Source organism: Poecilia latipinna, unplaced genomic scaffold (genome assembly GCF_001443285.1).
Source record: "Poecilia latipinna isolate Pla-1442-1.1 unplaced genomic scaffold, P_latipinna-1.0 Scaffold503, whole genome shotgun sequence".
NCBI classification, from domain to species: Eukaryota; Metazoa; Chordata; class Actinopteri; order Cyprinodontiformes; family Poeciliidae; genus Poecilia; species Poecilia latipinna.
This window is the reverse complement of record NW_015113119.1, coordinates 471,602-495,399: the sequence shown is the minus strand read 5'-3', so window position 1 is coordinate 495,399 and position 23,798 is coordinate 471,602. Positions and strand designations below refer to the sequence as shown.

Genomic DNA, 23,798 nt, shown 5'->3' with positions numbered 1-23,798 from the left:
CTGCACCTGCAGCAGAAGAGACAGCAGAGAGTGAAACATAGATTAAAGGTGAAGTTAAAAGTCCAACTTTCACTGGGAAGCCTCCACGCAGATTGTGTTCTGGAAATGATTGTTTTTATGCAGTTTATCAAAAGGCAAAACATGTTTCTCATCTTCACAAACATGAACTCACCTTTAAGTTTCAGTTCCTTGTCCAACAAAAACGTACAGCAACTGAAATGTCTCTTCAATTTTGGATATTTTAAAACACCTTCCAGTTCCCGGGTATTAGTCTTTGAGAGGATGAATTTACATTATTATGCCATTATCAATATATTACTTGAAAATGGTCTCAAAATAATATTATAATTGCCGGGGCAATATATCGTCCAGCAAAATTTGTTATCATAACTTTCAATTTCAAATTCAAAAATACTTTATTGATCCCAAAGGGAAATCAAATAGTAACTTTCAGTCTAGATGTCTAAAAAGTAAGCTTTTAGAAATCCAATACTCCAACTACACAGAAGCGATTTATTCAGAACTCCGTGTTTGATGTCTGTGCATTTAGCAAAAAAAAGCAACTCTGCATTTCGGTGATACAAGTGAGACACCAACACGCTTCTTTTCAAGGGGAAATAATTCTGTATCAGCACCGGCTGGCATCTGGAGAATGTTAGATACCTCTTTTTTTCTTTCTTTTACTCCTGCTTTAATGGATTTTACTGTTTTTTTTCTGTCTCTTCGCAGGTTTCTCAACATGAAGTTCAAGGCGGTGACATTTATAGACTCGTCTTTTATCAACTGCTATTTTGAGGATGTTTCCTCAGTGGGATCCTCCTTCAAAAACTGCACCTTTGTGGACTCTTTCTTTTACAACACGGGTGAGGCTGTAACTCTTTAAAGTGCTCAACTGAGATGTTTAACCTTTCTCTTAGGGAAAGCTGTATTTGGCATGTTGGATTCGTTTTTTTTCTCAGGGAGGTCAGATTGGAGTTTAATATTTATTGTCGCAATAAGCAATAAATCTATTTATTGCATGATAAATTAAAGCGAACCCAATAATTTCTATTTGCATAATTCATCGTTTTTTTCTTTTCTTTTTTTCTATCAAAATTGGATGACAAACGTCTTCAGTCTCAATGAGCCCTTTTATTTTTTGAAGGACAATTTTGTTTCCATAGATTTCATAATTCATTTTACTTGTTTCTGTTGTTTTGTTTATTTATTTTGGATATTTAAAATGTCTTCCAGTTTCAGTGTTAAATGTTTGTTATAATTTTAACTTTATTGATCTTTGCAAATGATCAATAATTATTGCATTATTTTGCCATTGCCATTACATTACTTGAAAAAGGTCTCAAAACAGCAATATTGTCATTTATGGCAATAACTCCTTGGACAATTTATCGTCTAGCAAAGTATCGTGACAGGCCCATCAGTATCTTCTCCTTCAGGGAGTCATGAAAGCAGCATAAACATAAACTAAAACATTGCAGAGTGAAAACATCATCAAAAGATGGAAAAACAAGAAAGAAACCAAACCATCCCAAATCAAATTCCAGACAATACAGACTAATTTTAGCCTCTTTTGTATAACCTTTGCTTGTTTCATCAAGACACCGCTCATTGTTTACAGACAACAGATGGAAAACAACCTTCTGGCCAATTCTGGCCGTGAATTAATGTGCATTGTCCCTACCAAAATAAATGAAATTAAAATTATGACACCTTTTTGTGTTATAGTTCTAGATTTTGAAATTTTCCTTTATTTTGGGTGTTGCGATGCAGTTAGTTAGCGTGGGGTGCAGCGTCCTGTCGCACTTAGCACATGCATGTAAACGGTTGTTTACAAAGTTTGACAAAGACTGGCCTTAGAGTTATTAGTTAATCAATTGGAATTCATTGTAATATAAGTCGATTAATCGTTTGCATACCTTGTACTTTTGTCTCAAAGTCGCAACAGAAATTACACATCCCTGTTAATTCATCACTTAAATTGCATGAAAGTAACCAAAATAAAAGTCAAAAGTGAATTTTTTTCTCCGTTATTTGAGGTTCTGCCTAGTCATTTAGAAACACACACACACAAAAAAAAACTCCGAACTTGAAGCAAAAGGAAAGCAGCAGAGGCATGAAATGATCTGAGAGAAGCGGAGCTGAATCAGACCTTGTGGGAGCAGCATGCTGGAAAAACAGTTCCCTCCAGCACTCTGTGAAAGCGCTGAACATGGAAACAGTGAGGCCATGTCAAGTTTGCCGGTAAAGCCCTCTGGGAAATGAAGTCTCATTGCTCCCAGCAATATGTCTGGAAAAATGGTGAAGAAAAAAAAGACGAAATGAGGAGAGACGGGTTAAGAACGGATGGGAGGACGGTGTGTGTGCATGTGTGTGTGTTTGGTGAGAAGCCGGAACGTTTTCTCAGCACAGCAGCTGCTGAATTATAATGATGAGCAATTTTGCAGCAGGCAGGTTTGTTTCACTTCTTATTATGAGAGGGAAAACACCAACACATTACGGATGGTCTATAAGGTTCCCTATATTCTGTGTTTTCTATGAAATTAGGGAATTTTTTACTGAGTTTAGTTTTAAAAATGGTTTATTTAAAAAAAAAAAGAAAGAAATGGAAGGTCTTAGTTGGCCTTAGTTGCCTCAGAAACTCACACGTATAAAATGTGCGCCTTTAATATACCGTTAAGCTTGGTGGAAATGCATTTTTTCTGGACTCAATGCCAGAAGTTCATGTTGATTTTAATCAATGAACCTTTTAGCTGAACATTTCTGCTGCTTTCTACAGACATAGATGATGCCAAGCTGACAAATTCAAGAGTGATCAACAGCTCCTTCCACCACAACAAGACCGGCTGCCAGATGACGTTTGACGATGATTACAGCGCCTACTGGGTCTACTTCGTCAACTTCCTGGGAACGCTGGCCGTGTTGCCTGGGAACATCGTTTCTGCTCTTCTCATGGACAAGATAGGACGCCTCAGCATGTTAGGTAGGTCCAGGATCTGCTCTGACCTTTGTGCAAAAATGACCCATTGGTCTCTGGACGCCAGCCTAGGCGTCTGTAATGGCCCCCAGTGCCACAATGTGGGCCATTTGTAAAGGATGTTCTATATGCGGTCCTCCAGGAGGCTCCATGGTGCTGTCGGGGATCAGCTGCTTTTTCCTTTGGTTCGGCACGTCTGAGTCCATGATGATCTTCATGCTCTGTCTCTACAATGGTCTCAGTATCTCTGCGTGGAACTCCCTGGATGTAGTCACCACTGAGTTGTACCCTACAGACAGGAGGTGAGTTACACGACTCAATTAAATTTGGTAGTACGACTTGATGAATGAGTGTCAGGCCTTGTTTAGTATATTTTAAGTACAAGTGGTTCACTTACTGACAGCAGCATATCAAAAATGACAATATGAAAGGCATAAAAAAGAGAAAATGTGAGAAAAATCAACAAATCTGCACACTGACCATTAAACTGGGGCAGCGTTGGGCCATATCTGTTCACCAGCTAGTGTCACAATAGGACAGGAAAACTGAGGAGAATGAGTTGTTGACCGATTGCTGGCTGATTATTGAACAGATTGTCTCAGTTATAACACATGATAATCAAAGCACTTGTTTCATAACCTGTGGTTGAAGGAACGTAAAAGGCTGTTCTGGTCCATTACAGTGGAAGATGGAGACTGGCGTAAGCACTGATGTGTCTTTGAGCCACACACTTTCTGTCCCCAACCAAGGCATAGGTGTTAATTGGAAACAAGAATCAAGCTAATGGCTTCAATTCTGGTTTGTAAAACTTTGTCATCACCACCCTGTATTCTGACATGGATTTTTTTTAGTAGAAGTCTAAAATATTTGAAAAACAAAACAAAAAAAAAACATTTTAATTCAGCTTTGCAAACTGAAATACCTTGGTGCAATGCTACTTAACGTTTGCAAAACAGCCAATTCAAATATTTTCAGATTTCAGATTCTCTTCATAGGTAGTTCTGGTCGCTGGTGACCATCAACTCTCATGGTATTAAAACAAAGTGTAACCAGTTGAGAACCCATCAGTTCACCCACAGAGGGTTGGGCTAGCTAATATCACAGAGTGGAGGACAGTCTGTTCTACTCACTGTCCTCACAAATGCTCTTCTAGAGGAATGGCCAGCTGTTCCTAGCAACACAGTGAAACTTAATGCTCAACAGATAATTATTAAATACAGTCACACTGAAGTGATGTTGGAAAAACAAAAGACACTGGCTACCCTTACGTAAGTCCTCAGTAAGTAGCTGGTACTAGGTATAAGTGAGTAACTGAACATCTGATCTTTTTGATTGTAGCTAACGATACACATTCTGTTCTTGGCTGACTGCTTTGTTTGTCTCTTGATCTTCAGGGGCACAGGATTTGGCTTCTGTAACGCCATATGTAAGCTGGCAGCAGTTCTTGGCAACCTGATTTTTGGCTCCCTGGTTGGCATCACCAAGGCTATTCCTATTCTCCTGGCGTCAGCTGTTTTGGTTGGTGGCGGACTGGTGGGCCTCCGACTACCAGACACACGTTCCAACGTCCTCATGTGAACACCGGCCAAGAAAACGGGTTTACCAGGTTTTTACTCAGCCTACTGAACACTTGGTTTTCAGCTATTGTTTATTTAAATATCACTGAAACAGTTATTGCTGCCATTGCCCAAATGTATTTCATCTAAAAGAAACAATGCTAAGAATCGCAACAACTCAAAATTCATTACAGGTGATGATTGTTCAGTTGATTCTGAGTAAAATACCTGGTTAAGAGTCTAATGCAGTTTTACAGAGCTGTAGATGTACAGAGAAAGCTTGTATGGAAAATTGTCTTACAGATGCACCAGATGCCAGTTTTATGTTTTTCCAGAACTTTTGGTGTTTAAAGAAAAAGTCTCATCTCTCATGAGTGGAAATGAAACAGCAGCTCATTAGCTATAAGCTTTTTCACACATGCAAGCCACAAAGGTGTCAACAAAAGCTGCAAAAGGCTTGGAGCTTCAGTAACCTTTCATATCTCCTCCAGTACTGCTCAGAAAGAAAGTATATACAGACACAATTACATGCTCTATGACCTAGTCAATGAGTTTGCACTTTGAGAAACAACACGGCTTTTCAGCTAGTGCTGCAAACGATCACCAAAACAACATAATCATCAAACATTGGGCTTTTTATATTATGTTGATCTGTTAATCTGCTTTGGAGAATAGTACTCTTATTTTATGTCTCTTGAATTATTCATGCATGCGCCCCTTGGAAGGCAAAACCTACTTCTATTGTGCAGTCGTATTTTGAAAAGTCAGCAGAAATAAATATGGCAGAAATGAACCATTTAAAAAAAAAACTAGTTTAATATATTTTGTTACTTTTTATAGAATTATTTTCCACATATTGTTGAAGTATATTAAGTTTATTTTTTATATAGTACCCTACAATGACATCAGTAGTCACCGTTATATTAATATTGCAAATGTTCATCAACAAACTAAAGAATATTTATTAGAAGTTGGATAGATTAAGAATTACAAGAGATGACTAGTAGTGTCAGTCTTCTTACAAAACCTTTACATTAACAGCTTGTCTGTTTTATTATTAATTTATTATTTATTTGTCATAGCAGGAGCAGATGTTATGGTCAAAATAAAATCAATATAACAAAACTTCTCCAAAGCAGTCCTTTATGAGGAACCTCTAGAGTAAATTCCATTGTGCAGAAATTGAGCTTTCATAATTTTGCACTGATGTAGCATCTCATCATTTGAAAAGACGTGAACGTTACAGTATGGTGAAAAGAGAGTCTTTTCCACATGTCTCCATGTTCTACAGTCTGCTGAAGTGTTTACTGACTGCTGGAGCTCCGTGACTGACTGTTTCTGTAGCAAAGCAGACTGCTGCTCTACTGTGACACCCAGTGGCTGTTTTCTAGGATTGCACATTATGACCTCAGATTTGAAGAAAAAAAAAAATTAAAAATCAAAACTAGACCCTGGAAAATTCAACCTGAAGTTATGATTAAAAGAAAGTACACACCTAAAATTCCAGGGGTTTACTATGTTGATGTATTAGACTGTAGATTAAGTTCAGAAATTGTATTTAAAAAAAGGAAATTACTGAGTTCGAAAAGTCAAAAATATGCGACTTTTGGAAATTTTCTGAGTTTCAAAAGTTGCAGATGTTTGACTTTTGAATCTTAGAAATTGTTTCTAGAAAATTTCTAGAAAACTGATTCATCTAAAACTTTCTCAGTTTTTGGGCAGACATTTTCTTTGCTTTTTCTATTTGTAAAGACCCAAATACGCCATTTTATTTTTACACATTTATGGGGGGGAGGGTTCACAATCGTTCCCATTTTTACTTCATTTGCTTTTGTTTTGTTTTATGAGTACTGATGGAATTATTTATGTATTAAAATATTTAATAGTTACACTGAATAACATGGTGTATGTTGTTGAGAATTAAACAATCCTTTCATGTTTTATGCAAATCCAACGACAAGCTCCAAAACCTCCTAACAACCTGACATAGTTTTTAGCATCGGGCTTCTTCTGCTTCGTGAGTCTAGTCACCAGCTAGAAACTGGAAATATGTTCTACATACATTTTGTGATGAACATATAATGAAAGGTTGATGATCATCAAGCCTTTTGACGCAAATTACAAGACTGACAAGGTCATAAGGTAAAAAAAAAAATAAAATAATAATAATAATAAAGTAGTAGTTTAGTCAAAACTGGCAACTTCTGCAGCTACATTTCTAAATAATAATAATAAAAAAAAGTTTACATTTTCTGCTTTTTACTGTGGAGACTTTTGGGAGTAGAGTCCTTTTTGTCTGAATGCTTCCTGTCTCTTCCTCTCTTCGTGTCTCTCTGTACGTGTCGCGGCGTCAAGCTCGCCACGAAGGGCTTCGCTCTTCTGTAAAGAATCTGCGCCACAGGACATTTCTGTTGGTGTCTGAGCTTGTGCTTTTCTTCCTTTCTATCTTTCTCCTGTCGGTTTGCTCACGGTGTCTCTTGGTCCTCTGTGTCCTGTGTTGACCTCCTCTGCCTTGCTGCTGCTCCCTGTAAAACTCAAAAGCCTTTCTCTGAACTTGTGCCTCTCTCTGTCTAGCCCAGCTCTTCTTCCAAACCTCTGCTGGACGCTTTGCTGCTCTTTCTTGCTTTTTTTTTTTTTCCTTTGGTCCCTTATTGATGTGTGTGTGTGTGTGTGTGTGTGTGTGTGTGTGTGTGTGTGTGTTTGTGTTTGTGCGTGAGTGTTCTGACGCTATTTATTTATTTATTTACCATTCAAGTGTGCTGTACAAAAGGTTTAGTTAGCATCCTTTACCAACAATAAAAGCCATGTCTATGGTGTTAGCTCTCAATGCTAAACAGCCGACTGTTTTAGTCTGTTGTGCTATTTTTTTTTAGAGCTCAGCGCAATGAGAGCAAATGTCTCAACGCTCTGCGAGTCTCAAGCAAGTAAATCATTTTAGAAATGGTTTTTGAAGTTTCAGGAGTTTCCTCTAGATAACCGTAACAACTGGATTTGAAACGCTGCTAATGAACTCTTTCTAGAAGGATACCTCCATTTTTATTGTCTGGAGGGCATTTGAGTAAACTAAAATGATCAACAGCATCGTCTGAACGTAATGCTTGCTGCTATGCTAACAGAGCTTCGATTGTGCAATGGGATTTAAGGATAAACCATCATATCTGGAAATGTTCAGTAACACAATGTATTTCCTAATTTGGTAGTGCTTTCATTCTAAATAGTTTATTTATTTATCATTAATAAATCCTACTACAGCATGTTAGGGCCATGGTAGATAGAAAAAAGGAGCATATTTCCATCAAAACACTCAGAAATTTGTGAGGTCCACAAGTCAAATGTTGCAAAGAAAAACTCAGAAATGTTTGAGTTTTCAAAGTTTTCTCTGAATTTTTTGCCGTAAATTTACTCCTCCGTCTATAATGGCCCTAGTAAATCGGACGGTTTTTCTTCTTTAGATGTTTTATCAGTTTTAAAGACTTCTCTTTACCGCGTTTAGCGCTTTAACCCTTGCAGCTCCAACTTGTGCTGAACAAACGTCTCACAAAAATCCTGCATGTTTGTTACTAAAGTCTCCATGTTGTGTGTGCCCCCTCCCTTCGCTCTCCAGCCATTTTTCTGTATCTTCGTTGTTCCTCTGTGCGGGTTAGGAGACGTGTTTTCCCGGGTTAATGAATGTACCGCTCCTGCGTGTCGTCAGATGTGTTGTGGACGGGTGCTCACGAAGGCGTGAAAGCGCATGCTAGCGCTAAAAATGTACGTCCCGCAAAACTGTTCACCCAGCAGAGGTGCTCAAATCTGAGTCCAGAGTGTTTTTAGTTAGATGAATTATAACATTTGGGAGCCGGAAATGTGTTGCCGGAATTGAGCAACAAAGACGGCACGCGCCAGATTGAAGGACCTTTGCTGTCGATTTGTGTGTAAAACAATTTACGTGTCCTTGATATGATTTATTTTGATAAGAAAAGAGAATGCGGTGTTAAAGGTGGATAAAACAAACTGAATAAAGAGTTTCATTTGAAGAGTCGTGAGGCTTTTTATTACATTCTTCTAATAAACCACCAGGTGGCACCATTTCCTCTTTCTTTATTTTACCAAGTTGTTTATTGACCATTATGGGCTTGTACAAGGAGACATTGCTAAGGAAGCTAGCTGGCTGTTCTAAGTTAGCTGAATGGAAAGAAAACATTTGGCAGAAAAACTAAAAACTGTCCATTTTCTTGTGTTAAGCCACCTCATGAACAAGATGAAACATCATGTCAAAAAATGACTGAACTGTTGTTGGTCCAAAGTTTAATTTAAAGATTTAATGTGAATTTTATATATATCATTTGGGAATCCAGAGTCTAAAAAGAGTATGATAAGAATGTGTATATAGTTGCCTCTTGCCAGATTTCTACCATTTTCTCACAGTCTCTACATTTTCTTTCCCTTGTGTGAGATATTCAGGTGTTTCTAAATGTTTTACTTGCACTTAAAGAGAAGTCTGTTATGTCTGGTTAGGCTGAGTTTTGGTTCTGCTTCGTACTAGAATAGCTCTATCATATTTAGAAATCACACTCACCAAACCAAAACATATTCATGAGCTTAACAGGAATTAATAGTTTTGTGTTTTGAGATGAAGACATGTACGACAGTTTTAGAGAATACAAAATAGAATAATCATAAATAGAGAAATGTTTTATTCCTGGCTGGGCTGACCGACTGCAGGCCCTTAACTAAGCCTTGCCCTGTAATGAACCTTACACATATGTAAAGCTGAAGCACATACATGCTATAACAGTGCAAAAACACATTGTTTCTTATTCTTCTGAGCAGTGCTTTTAGTCCCACTTACATAAGAGCCATTCTCCTCAGACTGACCCGTCGATTGGTCAGAAAAAGGGGAGGCGTGAGACAGATGCTCATTCTTTTCCCACAAAGCCAAACTACCAAGGAGACGGGCATTAAAAGAACTTGTTGTGCAAAGTAATGTGTTTGAACAGCATGCAGTCTATTTTCATGACATCTTTTGCTCTGCGGCACCAAACTGTTTCACATGTAGACTTAGGCTGCTTCGTTTAAAATACTATACAACATTAAGCAACAACAGTTTATCTGCAAATTACGATTTAGTAAAACTAATGTGCAGTACAAACCTCAGGAAATAAAAAAAAAAGATGGTAAAGAAAAGAAGCTACATGTAGATGAAAGGGTTGGACTATTTGAAGGGGTTCTACAGATCTAAAGCTACTTTCTCATGATTTACTTTGTTGTTGCACACTTGGAGAAACATGTTACAGAGATGCAAAAAGTGGATGTGTCGAGATCAAGAAACTGGATTTCTCAGAGGCAAACTGCATGGATTACTGTCATTTGGGCATTTTGATGGTTTCTTTATAGATTTAAGGATCGAATGACCCAGGAATGGATTTTCAGTGTCACTTCCTGAAAATAACCACTGAGCTTCAAAGTGGTCAGATAATGATTGGCTTCAAACATTTCAGTCTTTCAAGCATCTTGGATCCTGAGGTAAGTGAGTTTTCATCAGCGCAGACAGAGTGCTTGCACAGTGTTGAATAAGATAATTTACTATGATGATTCTTAAGTAGTAGTTGTGTATGTGATAAAGAAGTTCAGCACATGCAGAAACACAGAGTGAGGAAGCATGCTGAGGAAGTCCAAAAAATTTGTTTTCTTAGTCAGAGATTAAATGATGCAGAGAATACTACCATGTGAAATGCAAAGAAAGGTCAATATCTGACAGTATTTCTATTAAAATCAGAGGAAGATATGTGAGAGACTGATAGCAAAAGTTTACAAATATTACATATCAGTCCACAGGCGAGAAAAGAAATGTCTAGCCTGATAGAGCCAAGAAAGAAGTTAGTTTTGAGGAAATAAACGCATCACTGTTTACTTTAAGAGTTTGGAGGGGAACTTGAAGAATCATAAACCAAACATCATTGAAAAGGATGTTGCTTTAAGTATTCCGTTGCGATTTCAAAAATTCTTCCTGCTGTGTCAGGAAACAGGCCTAAGCTGAACAAGCATTTACAACTCCTGACCGTTTTCACATGTCGCGTTACGACTGTAAAACTCCAGAGTATGTACTCGGGATTTTATGAGGCAGACAAACAGCATGAAAACCAGGCCACAAACGGACATATCCAAAAGCTTTAGAAAAGTCAGAACACACAGTAAATTCACTTTTTAACACTCTGAAACCACGGCTGCAACTAACAATTATTTTATTTAGTAATTGATATTTCTATTGATTGATTGATTTGATAAAAAAAAAATGGCATATTTAGCAAATTTTTTCATTTAACCACTTAAGGCTTTTTCATGCAATATTTGAAGAACAATAAAATATGCAAATAAGCAAATAATTACATTACTTTTGTGAATAAGAAAACAAATAACAGCATTCATTTAAAGAACTGTTAATTATTTGTAGTTTTGACTTAATTACTTCTCTGACTGCGTTGATCTTTCAGGAAATGGCCGTTCTGTAGAGTCTGTATAGTCCAGCTAACGATTAATCGATTGCTAAATTAGTTGATTATTTCAATAAATGTTTAATCACAATTTGATTAATCGTTTCAGCCCTATCTGGAACATAGATACACCCTTTGACCCAACCAAAAAAGTGGGCTGGGCTGCTGTCTGAGTGAAATGTTACCCAGTATACTTAATAAACCACCAATAACTTCCAGTGAAAACCACACATATTTTAAAACTTATTTATTTAACCATTATCAGTATAAGCTATACAATATGTAAGGTGAAATACAGGATAACATTTAATAAAAGGGACAAAGGAGAGCTTCACAGTAAAAACAATAAAAAAAATAAATACGTTCGTAAAGAGCAAAGCATAAGCAAATTAAAAGCTGGTTTTTACTCTGTATTTCATTCTTGCTCATACGATGGAAATTTTTTTTTTTATACAAGATGCATCTTCACATTAAACTAACACTGTCGTACCGGGACTTGTCAGAGGAACTTTTGGCCAACCCAGTGTTTTTCTTTCTAGTCATCTAAAACTGCAGGCACTTAAGCGAATATGCACTGCTGAAGAACAGGATGTATTTTCTCATTGTAATACATGTTATACTGACCACATAACGGAGAGTGAGACAACAAGGGTGAGTGTCAGTCGTTTCATGTACTCAAAACAAAGATTTGTCTGAGCCGAGATTTAAGTTCAGCTTCTGTCACAAGAAGTTGCAGATTTAAAGTCACAGCAGTTCCAAGTAGATGTGCTTATTTCACAGAGTGGTACCTCCTTTTGTTGCTCTGCTGTGTATAGAGCAGCATCTGCCAAGCTAACTAACAGGGCAATCTGATTTACTAGCTAGCTAGCATTCTGCCACTTTTGTGCTTGCAGCTCTTCAGTCTTGGCATGCTAGCTTTACTTTTAGTAGCAAGGTTGTGCTTCATTTTCCAGATCATGACTTTCCAAACAGAACAGTAGCTACTGGCTGTCCAAGAAGTTGGTGAATGATGGCTTTATTTACCAAATAATCCACCTGCAGGAAACCACATTTTATGCCGTGTAGAGAGGATGAAAATAAATACGGGAGCAGCACTTTGAGAAACTTTCTTGTTTAAAGAGATATAAAACTCACTGCATAGAGGTTTGTATCTCACTAAAGCCAAACTATGTTCTCATTTAAACAAGAAAAGTAGTAACAGTAAAACAGCAGCACCTTGCGGTAGAAGAAGAAACAGAGTGAGAAGATGGAGGGTCACAGGAAACCCTCTTATGCCTTCTTAAGAAATGTAATTTTGTGTGTCATTAATGAGAAACTTTCCTGCTTTAGTAAGTCACTTCTCCTGAATTTATTATGTAGCCTTGGCAGTTCAACGCTTCCATTCTTTGGAGCATTGTCTGGCTTTAAACTAGCTACAGCATGATGCAACATTTTGTTATCCCATCATTAAACCCATCTGTTTTTTCTCAGGCTTTTTTTTGACACAATCTGAGATGTTGCAAGTATTATTTACTCATTTATTTGATTCTCCTTTAACTCTTTTTGTTTGTGATTGCATCTGTCTAATGTCTTTTTTTTACTCATCAGCTTTAAAGAAATTACATTTAAGAATGCTTTCAACTATTTTGTAACATTAACATCAAACTGGTAATAAACGTACAGGTTTCAGTAAACCAATCTGTCATAAACATTTATTCAAAACAGCCGTTGCATCAAGGCTAACGTTCCCTTAAACCAAATTCCTTTCTCTTTGGCTTCCAGCCACAGAAAGCATGAAATTTGTCAGTTTTCTTCAAAACATTTAGGGTACATTCACACCAGGACTATTTAGTTCGCTTTAATTGAACTCTAGTTCATTTGCCCCGAAAGTCTGATTCATTTGGGAAGGTGTGCATGGCGTAATCGAACTCTGATGAGGATGTACGAAGCAAACTCTGGTCCGCCTAAAAAGACCTGAGTCTCAGTTCGGTTGAAGTGAACTCTGGCGCGGTTCAAATGCATATGTGAATGCAAGCAGACACGAGACCGCTCCAAAAGCAGGAAATGCATTATAGTGCAGGGCATTCCTGGTCAATCGAGCCAAAATAAACGCGAGAGTCTAGCGGTAGCGAGAGAAATGCTAAAATATGATGCTGCTTCATTTTTGTTTACGTTTTGCAAAGTAGGATGTTGTGTTCATGCAATTCCCCTCAGAGGTTCTTGGTGCAGTGCCCCCGCAGGTAAGGAAGTAAACAGGTTTTTCAAAGGGTTTGGATCGTTTGACACAGTACAGTGTGAAAGCAAACCGCACCAGTTGAAAATGAAACAAATCTTACCCCATCAAACCGAGTCTACAGGACTATCAGGTGTGAAAACACCCTTAGTTTCTTTTAGAATGACACACTGAAGTTCTTGCCTTTGAAGGTCAGAAAGTACATTTTGGATCCTGCAGACTTGGACATGAGGATAAAGAAGAAGGGGTCCAGGCAAGCATGGAGGCAGCAGAGACACACCGCCAAGTTGAAATATTTGTACAGACTATCTGCCCCTCCTGCAGACAGCTGCACATAATGGAGAAAGTGCAGGACACCAGCGGGAAGGAAGCACACTAGAAAGATGGTAAACACCAGAGAGCTGGACTTGATGTACATCGCCCAGTCGTAGTGCGACCGGTTGAGCACGCAGAGGATTTTGATGAAGCACACTGTGGTGACCACCATGGGGACCAGAAGGCACAGAACCGCCAGAGTCAGGGTGCAAAAGAGCAGGAACTTGTGAGAGTCAGACGTCAGGGGCATCACGTCGTGGCAGGTGGTGCGGTTCAGCTGGGAGACCCAAAAAGTCTGCTGGACCAAAAGCTCGGGGACGATGGAGGCGGCGAAGGCCAGCCACAGGGCCAGGACAACCCAGGCCGTGCACCTCTTCTTGGGCAGAGTTTTGTACATGAATGGGTGCACCACCGCCATGTAGCGTTTGACGGCGATGCAAGCCAGAGTCAGGGCTGAGCCGTAGAGGTTACCGTAGAAACAAGCGGTGACCGCTTTACAGGCGGCTTCTCCGAGCACCCAGTCGTTTCCGAGGAGATGGTAGTGAGCCTTGAAGAAGAGGGAGACGAGGAGGAACAAGTCAAAGGTGGCCAGGCTGCAGTAGAGGATGGCGGACGACACCTTTCTAATTTTGGTGGCGAGCAAACACAGGATGATGATGTTGGTCGGGATTCCAACGATCACCGCCAGCAAGTAGATGACGGGGATGACTTTGGTGCTCAGGCGTCCGTTGAGGTACCCTATGGCGGTGTCACTTAACTGCTGCAGAGGCTGCTGCAGAGACGGAGGACCAGTGGAGTTGGGAGTCTGGGTGCCATGGACGACAGACTCTGTGGCACGGATTCCTAAAAACACCCTGGGCTGAATTATCGCCGCCTTCCTTTTTCCTGCAAGAAATTCAGACATTCTGTCATTTTTTAAAAACTTGTTTTGACATGCATTTGTTCTTAATCTTTGGACTGGAACAAACAAGACGGCATGGCAACTATCTCCTCTACGATCCGATGTTTTAAATGCACAAAGCACAGTGGAGAACACTGATGTTTTCCAAAAGCAAGCTTTTGGGATTGGCTTTTAGTTGACTTCTATGAATTAAGACATTTTTATAAACTCATAAGATGACTATGACTGTGTCACGTCTGGCGCAGGGACTGGACCAAAATACAGACAGCAAAATTGAAGTTCAAAAAGAGGAACATAAACCGAACGGAAAGAAGGGAAAAATAGAAACCAACGTTATCACTAACAGAGAGAAACATTACGTCTACAAGCACAATAAATAATAAACCAAAAAACAAACACACAAAGGAAAGACCAAAGAATATAAAGAAATTATCAGAATCTAGTTCTAACTTAGTGGAATCATAACAATCTAACAAACTATTGATTTCAAATAAATCTACCATACCTATATTGCTCGACTGCTGTTATTTTCATACAAGCTGCTTGAGTTAAATTATTTTACAATTATTATTTAAATGTATTTATAATTTTTTTCATAATCTTAACTCTTCTTTTTACTCATTTAGATCTTTGCTTTTACACCTCAGTTTCCTCAGTCTTTCAAACTACGATTGTTTCTTTTTAATGCTGAGGCTGCTGTAGTTCCTACATTTTTCTTTTTTCTTTATCATGTCTTTTATTTCACGTGAAGCGCTTTGTGTTGCCCTGATTTTACAGAACTCCACTGTAAATACAGATTGACTCACTGACAACAACAGAATGATTTCCCTACAGTCAATCCGTGCTCTTCTCAGATTTAGTTTTCTCTGGATTAAAAGACGATCTAAAATCCCAATGATTAGCAGTTTTACTTTAAGTCTCTGTGAAATAGAGAGTTGTTTGACATTAAAGTTCATCTGCCATATACATGCCTGAAAACATATGATGTTTAATGTTACATTTAAAGTGATCTTAATCAAACCTCACTGAAATCGTTTTTTAAAGCATTTCTTACCATTTTTCTGAAGTGTCCCGTGTATAAAAAGGGCAAACAGGGGAAGGAGAATGAAAAGTTTCCTCATGTTGTTTTGCCTCGCAGTAAAGCGATGCCCTTCTCAGAAGTGAATCTCACAGCTTATTGTTTGCTAAGTTTCCCCTCGCTGTCAGCTCCGTGGGAGTGTTCAAGTGAGAAGTCCCACCTCAAACCCACAGACTGACGGGTGAGAAAAGCATCAAACATGTGAACTCTGCAGCGTCGCAGCTTGCGCTTGGTTTCACTTCTGCCCATATGAGACACCTCTGCTTCAACTTTTTTTTTTCTTGTTTACTCCTCCTAAAACCAACACGTTTATGTCTTTACTTTCAATTTTCCTTCACAATGACCAGCAGCATATTTGAATAGCAGACTGTTAAGCTAAACCCGCACTGCGTGACACACTTTTGCAAAGGGCAACACACATATTTAAATACTCCTCTGTCACACGGGAAACTGATACATGTGAGGGGAAACATGACGTAAGGTGAAGCGTAGCAAAGACAGCCAGACGATTATTGAGGAAATGTCTGTCCGGAGATGATAAGCTTGTCTCAAGGCAAGCAGCTTTGTTTAGTCTCAACTCACAGTGTTGGAGCTTAAATGATGCACTGGGCTGTTTTGAGTTATTCTGGGGTTTGATTTTAGTCTCTTGTTTCTTTGATTAGATCAGCTTCATTTCTGTTTTACCTTGGTTCAGTTCTTTGGTTTTGTTATATTCCTTACCTCTAGCTTTTTACCACTTTGGGTGCTCTCCCTTGCCCCTTGTGCCATTTTCTCTCTCTCTCTCCTCACACCTGCAACGGCCACCTGTCCCTTGTTCACCAATCAGGCTCTGCATTATATTCAACTTATTCTCCTAGTTAATCCTGCTGCTTGTTCACCCTGATGGCTTTTTGTTCCTGGGTCCTGTGTGTTATTATTATTATTATTATTATTATTATTATTTTCATTAAATCATCAATATGTCTCTGCCTCGCTGCATTTGTCCTCCATCACCACCACTCAGCATGACACCCTGACCTGTCTGCTGTTTTTCTTGGTGATCACGATGCTGTTTGATTGCTAGCATGATCTCTCCCTGACCACAACTGTGTCATTGGATTTTGTAACCTTTTTTTTTTTTTCTTTTAAAGTGTTTTATTAATAAAAATGTATGGCCACCATGGCTTCTCCTCCAGCTTTTTAACTGCTTTCTAATCCGTGTTGGTCCGTCACGTGTCCATTAGTAATGACGAAACGTGAGAACGTTTTGGATGTGTGAAGACGCAGCGTTTCGGTACTCTCTCTGACCAAAGGGACCGTTTATTATTGGAGCTGTAGCATCCAGCTGATAACAGATGTCTCAGTGTTTTCACTGAGTTTGTTTCTCAGATGTTTGTGTGTTCAGTTTGCAAGACATGAGAGTGCTTCGCGTTAGTGACGTCAAGCTATGAAGACCACAGAGATGTTCAAAGCAAAGTCAGGAGGGAAGTCATTTGATCTATTCCACGGCGGTTTCCAAGTGGTTGGAAGTAAAAAACTAATTGTTGCCTCATAAGAGTGGTAGTGACACAGAAACAATGAAAATCCATAAACAGCTCATCTTAGCACGTCGCTTCGGCGTTCCTTCTCTCCACCGCATTGCATCCGTTGGCAGCCATCTGTTTCCTGTATTTTTTTACGACCACGTCTGTGGTCTGTTTCTGTTTCCCATAAAGTCAAACAGAATTAATAAATCTTTTTTTTAAATTTTTTAAAAAATTTTTTAATTTTTTTAAATAAGAACCTTAAAGGCATATCCGCCCCCCACCGGTATGGCTCTCTTAAGAATTTGGAGTTTTGGTCCTTTCATTTTCACAGATAAAATGATGACACGGTAAACAATTCCAGTTAATTTGAGAAAGCAAAATTGGGCGAACGAGGTAGAATTTATTGTTGGTTATTCATCATAGCAAACGGCCTCAGTTGGATCACTTAGACATGTAACACACTAGTGTGTAATTTATTTACAGTAGGGTTGAGGGCGTTCCAAAAACTTAATGTTAGCATGTTAGGTAACACTTTATTTGAAGGGGGTTGAATAAGGCTGACATGACACTGTCATAAACATGACATAACACCTGTCATGAACATGAATAAGCCTTCATGAATATTTATGACTGTTGTCATAAAGTGTCATTCGGTAAATTATGACACTTTTAATACAAAGTTGACATTATTCAAAATGTCTTTGTTATGACAACTTGACATTAACCAAGAAATCATTACTGATATAAATTTGTTATAAAAGTATTACTGATTGCACTTTAAAAATGAGGTAACTTTATGTTATTAAAGGTAAAGTTTAAACCCATGTTATTCCGTTCCAAAACCAGTTATGAAGTGTTTTTATGACCGTTTCCCTGTTGGAAAATCCAAGTTTAGCCCCTCGTGCCTCAGAAAGAATGAATTGGTGAGCATGTTTAGAGAAAACTAAAGAACCACAAATGCTGAAGATGTTATCCAGAGTTAAGTGAGTTTATCACCAAGCGTTAAAACAGTGCTTACCATGAAAAAGCTCTTTCTCCAGCTCAGCAACAACTAAAGTGTGCAGCTGCTGACATGAGCAAGCCAAACGCCTCCAGGAGGGAAATATTTTGTGCTAAGAGGACAGTAAGGCTCAGCTGTGTGGCCAGGATGATAAGACGTCTGTCGAGATGAAACTTTTATATTACAAAACACTGAACCAAGTGTCAAGCATGGCAGTGGCAGCATGATGCCACCGCTGTGGAGAAGATTCAAATTCTTCAACTTCAAGAAAGGTTTTACCCGTTAATCCCCAACAATCCCAACACACATGTTTGGATTAAACAAAGTCTGGACTTTCACTGATCTAGATTCAGTCAGTAATTTGTTTTCAATTCTTAAAGAGGCAGTAACATGTTTTTTCCAGGCACATAGGGCCTTTTTATGACACAATCCAGTAACTATGTTACCTCCAGGTGTTATAAAAATGCTGTACATGTCAAATTTGATGTAAAAGAAATTTGACTTTGTAATTTAATGCCTTGAAATTGGGTCTCTGTGTCTTTAAGAAGGTTCTGCTCTTTGTGAAACTCACAACATGGCTCCTCTATTAACCCGTTAAAATTTCTACCAGCGTTTCACTGAGAAGTAACTTGTTTGATGAGCTCAGCAGATGCGCAGTTCCACCAGGTGTTTGCTAATTGCTGCTGGCTAGTCTGAAGGAGCTGAGTGGGGGAGATCTGCACTGTGAGGTAGAAGCTTGGAAACTGTCGCTCTGAGGAGGAGCTTCATCCTCGAGGGCGGAACAAAGGAATGGTTGAGAAAGGATTTCTCAAACCTTCTTGACGAGAGAATAACATAACATAATACCGCCCCTTTAATTCAATTCAATTAGGTTAATTTACAATAGAACTAATTCCCAACAAAGGTCGTCTCAAGGTAAACAAGTCAATTCAGTTCAGTCACACATACATTCAACTGATCCTAGCTACCAAACAGGGCAATGAGTTCAGTTTACTCTCCAAATTAGCTTAAGAGGCTGTTTATCTGAAGAAACCCAGCAGAATGTATAGAGTTATTGATAATCGCTGTGTTGTTCAGTTGAACATCAATCTGTCATACCAAGCACATATGTCATAATAATCTATCACTATCGCTATGACAGATAGCAACAGTGGAAACACTCCCCATTAGCAGAAAGAAAAAAAAGAAAGTTAACAGTGTAAATAAAATTAGAAGAAGAAGAAAGTTAGTGTGAGGCAAAGTGGTGAGTTTATCTGCCATAAGTTTGTTGGGGTGGCAGCATCATAACCAGGGACTTAAAAAGGCTCAACAACCTGCTGACGAAGAATAGAGACAATGATGCAAAGAAGGATTTTGCATAAAGTGACAGACAGTCCTGACCCTCCTCTTCCATAGTAAAACAAAGTCTTCAGTCAGAGGATTCTTTAAGGAAATCCTTCCTGCCCGCTGCCGTCTCCACCTGCAGTAACTGTTTGAAGAATTTTGAAACTATATGAGCTTAATTTCCTTTGGGATTAATAAAGTATTTCTGAATTCAAGTGAAATGAATTTGTCCTCCAGCAGCCGGAGCGAATCCCATCATAACAACAGAGATTTCTCAGGACAACGAGTAGAACCGTTGTTCTGGACTGCCTGCTCAGAAACACTTCTACCGTTTTGTGATAAGAGACGTGGTCAAATTTCCTGCAGGAATCATCCTAAGATCTGTTTACGGCGACGAAAAATATGTTACTGCTCTGCACTCTGCTAAGGAGCACGCCGCCATCTTGTAAAGGAGATTTCAATAAACTTTGTTTGTACCATTAGATAGATTTGGTTACAGGAGTGTTTCTCAACCCTGGTCCTCAGGCCCCTGTCCTGCATGTTTTAGGTGCTTCCCTTCTGCCACACCTGAATTGTATGTCTGGGTGATTAACAGGCTTCTGCAGTACTTGATGGTCATGCAATCATTTGAATCAGCTGTTCTGGAATAGAGGCACATCTAAAACATGCAGAGCAGGGGGGTGGTGAGGACCAGGGTTGCTGGTCCTCACCACCCCCTGGTGACTCACCTTACTGTAACACTGGGTTACAGTAAGGTGAGTCAGCTTTTTTGCCAGACAGGAAACTTGATGCAGACACACTATCTATCTATCTATCTATCTATCTATCTATCTATCTATCTATCTATCTATCTATCTATCTATCTATCTATCTATCTATGTGTGTGTGTGTGTAAATATAACAATTAAAAGAAAAAGTTTTAGATATTAACCAACATAAAAACAACAAAATACAAACACTGACTTAAATACGGCATCCTCATTAGGACAAGATTAAAAATAAAACTATTCAGCTAAGTTGAATTTTGGAAACTTGTGGCAACAGGAACAAAACTGGTTTAATACTTTGCTGAGGTTTCTGTATTCACATGCAGGATTCATAAGCTTACAGTAATTACAAACATTCATTTATAATGAATTCCACACTGAATAAAAAAACATTTAAGCCTTTTTTTAACTGTTTAGTTATTTTTATCATGTATTTCTTTTTTGTTTTGTTTTAATATCTGTAGTTTGAGAAGCGCCTTGTAATGTTGTTTTCTGGGAAGGTATAAATAAAAAAATAAGTCATTTGTGTAAACCTCTGGTGCTGTATTGAATAATAATAACTGTTCACTTTGTGTCTATATTTTTGAAATGATTAGACTTTTTCAGGCAGGCAGGCGCTTCTCTTTTCTGAATTGTACTGAAATCGCCAGGAGGTTCCTAATTCTCTCAGAAGATGGCAATATTTCCCTTTTATGATGATAAACTTTTTTATATATATCTTTGCTGTGTCTTTTTATTTCCATAATTGTGGCTTGATGAAAGTGTCCGACAGCGCACACCCACATGCTGCTGTAAATAACTCTCATAACATCTTCTACTGGTTTTCTACATCAACTGGCCTAACGTATGGCTTCCTGTGCTTTTCCACTTCAAAGCGAAGCCATCGCTGCCATTTATGTCATAATCCTGACTCAAATCTGAGAAATTTCCTCCATGAAAACGACTTGTTTGTTTTTTCTTTTCTTAAACTGTTCTTATCTTGAAATCCACACATTTTCCTGTTTGTGTCTCTAATGTTCCACATTCCTAGCGTTAGGAATGTCTTTATTTAGCTTTAAGATGCTCATGTCAAAAGAACAATGGGTTACATTTTGATTCTAAGTGAAAACCACACGTAGCTAATAATTTAGGACACAAAGGCTGACTTATCCTTGTAAAGCAGCTGTAGTGCTTGTTATGTTAGACACAAAACTCAATGTGTTTTATTCTGATTTTATGCAGACATGTCCATAAATGGGATATGTATGGTTTTCTTTTTTTTTCCATATAAAACTCTGAAAAGTGTGGTGTGCTTGTGTTTTCAGCATCATGCTGTGGGAAAATGTTTTTCTTTAACAGGATCAGGGAAGGACAATAATAAAAAAAACTTAAACTCTATTTGTTTCCCTTCCACTTGAGTTATGTGTTACTGTATCACAAAAAAATCTAGATGGCATATGTTTGTGGTTGCTATATAAACACATCAACATGTACGCCCCGCGTTTTGCTTGGTCACTGCGAGAAAGGGAAGGACTTTCGACTGCGAGAAAGGGAAGGAAAAAATGAGTAATGCAGTGAAACACAAGCGTGTGCCATGGTGGTTTCATCATTCGTTGCTGTGATCAGTGGAGTTTCTTCCAGCAACTGTTAAAGATACGACTTTTTAAAAAAAGAAAAACTTCCAAAAGTATTTACAATAGAAAAATTACTTATCTGTACTCTTTTCCATGGTTTTCATTAAATACAGTCCGCCTTTTCTGTCACAAGTTCATGATGTAAACAAGACTGACTCTAAGCTAGGAAATGAATCATGCAAAAGACTGAATGACTTTGCAAAAAGAATCAGCAAGTTTTTTTTTTTTTTTGTTTTTTTGAGTGTGTCGCCTTTCCTGTCTCCTGCTGCTGAAGTTGATGTTCTGCTTTTATAAATTTACTTCTAATGAAAATTGCTCAAGATGTATGGCTTTTATAACTGGGGGATGTGAAAATGTTAAAAATATTGAGAAGGGGAAGTGGAAGAAATTTTGAAGTATTTTTACAAAGTCTTGGAAGGCCAAAAGGCCTCTTTTATTATTTATTATTGGATTATTGTTTCATTTCAGATATTTATTTTCAGGTTTTATTTCTTCAGTATCATTTTATAAACTGTTGCTTTGTGTAAAGTAAGTCTGGTTTTATTGCACCACTAAAGGAGCCTGGTGGACAGAACAATACAAACCTCCCACTCTGCGTCAGCTTAAGGTCGATGTAAAACCTGACTCCAGTACTGAAATGATTAATCACGATTAATCGATTATCGAAATAATTGTCTGCTAATTCAGTTATTGATTAATCATTAACTGGAGTATACAGACTCAAAGAAAGGCCTTTTGTTGCAACAAACAATATATGAACTTAAGATAAACGCACCTTATTCTGTAAATAGGTTCTACCCAAAACTCAAGTGGCATTTTTTTTTATATTCGTCTCTATATTTTTCTAACATATTTTGTAAGTTATTGCATTCTAGGCAATAAAGATGTTTTAAAACAAACAAGCAAACAATTAAATTATTTGTTTATCTACATGTTCTAAATAATTTTTAACATTGCATACAGAAAGCTTGGGTTAGTTAGTTAAAGAAAAAATCTGCAATGTTCCAATTTTTTTGAACCAATTAATCAATTAATCATCAGAATATTTGAAAGAATAACTGATTACTGATTTAACTGTTAGTTGCAGCTGTATGTGACGCTGTGCTCTGGATTCAGATTATAACCAAAAAATAAAGAAGACATGCAGATACAAATGTATTTGTGTGAAATTACATGGTGATATGCAAATCAGCAAAACATTTCTGCTGCTCTCTGGGTTCACAGAGGTGTCAGGTTTGTGGCTTGATGCATTTTTCTGATGTTTGAAATCCATCACTTTACACTGGAAAAAAATGCTGAACATTTTAGACATTTGCCATTTTAAACATATTTAAAAGTCTCAAAACAGTTTGGAAGGTTCAGCAGGAGAAAATATGGCCACAGAAATGTTCCACTGTCAAAGTTCCATTCATATAATGCTGCATAGAAGATCTATGTTTCATTTATGTATTTATTTTTGACGGATGAGACCAAAGAATGGTCTCATAGCAGAGTAAAATAAGAAAAGAGTTTCATTCTCTGGTTAAATAAGAGGTCGAAACTCTCAGAAATGCAACAGAGAAGCAGTGAAAAAAATCTTCTATCTTATTTAAAGCTACAGGCAGAGTGGATGATGGCACTGCTCAACAGAAACAGATGGTTTCTCTCCTCTTTCTCCAACAATGTTGAGACTGTTTACTAGACCAGTCCTCCCACTTAACATATTTAGTCTCGAAAAGGCCTCATGTTCCCAGGCTCCTGCTCTGTGATTAAAAATTAACATGCCTAATCTGAATGGAAATTGTTCGGCTACATTCTCAATGTTAGTAGCAAAAACAAACAAACAACAACAACAAAGTCTGATTGCGTAACTGTGAACCTCTTTGTGGTAAAATTCTGAGTTGTTTTTTTTAAAGATACGCACATCAAAGGAGTTAACATCATTCTTATTGAACTCATGTCTGATATCTGCTTCCTCCTAGATCTAAACAATGATCCACATTTACCTTCTCCTATGTTAGAATTTTTGGTAACACTTTATTTGAAGGGGGTTGAATAAGGCTGACATGACACTGTCATAAACATGACATAACACCTGTCAT

General features: G+C 38.1%; 2 protein-coding genes and 1 long non-coding RNA gene across 5 annotated transcripts in view; 1 reads left to right on the top strand and 2 right to left on the bottom strand.

The window, feature by feature from the left end:
* Positions 1-5,963, top strand: part of LOC106952275 (synaptic vesicle glycoprotein 2C-like) — a 48,067-nt gene extending 42,104 nt beyond the window's left edge. For all 3 annotated transcript variants that reach the window (XM_015040290.1, XM_015040292.1, XM_015040291.1), the window contains exons 10-13: positions 730-863; positions 2,777-2,980; positions 3,117-3,276; positions 4,369-5,963. In XM_015040290.1, the coding sequence (XP_014895776.1) occupies positions 730-863; positions 2,777-2,980; positions 3,117-3,276; positions 4,369-4,552 (682 nt within the window). In that variant the 3' untranslated portion in view covers positions 4,553-5,963. The remainder of the gene's footprint in view (positions 1-729; positions 864-2,776; positions 2,981-3,116; positions 3,277-4,368) is intronic.
* Positions 5,964-11,235: 5,272 nt separating this feature from the next.
* On the bottom strand, positions 11,236-12,980 carry LOC106952273 (uncharacterized). Its single transcript, XR_001425947.1, has 2 exons — positions 12,489-12,980; positions 11,236-12,218 (listed from the first exon to the last, which is right to left on the bottom strand). It is a non-coding gene; the product is annotated as an uncharacterized LOC106952273 (long non-coding RNA).
* Positions 12,981-13,291: 311 nt separating this feature from the next.
* Positions 13,292-15,808, bottom strand: LOC106952270 (proteinase-activated receptor 3). The gene is made up of 2 exons (XM_015040287.1): positions 15,486-15,808; positions 13,292-14,415 (listed from the first exon to the last, which is right to left on the bottom strand). The coding sequence occupies exons 1-2, from the start codon at positions 15,550-15,552 to the stop codon at positions 13,373-13,375; spliced, it is 1,110 nt and encodes a 369-aa protein (XP_014895773.1). The 5' UTR covers positions 15,553-15,808; the 3' UTR covers positions 13,292-13,372.
* Positions 15,809-23,798: the final 7,990 nt, after the last annotated feature.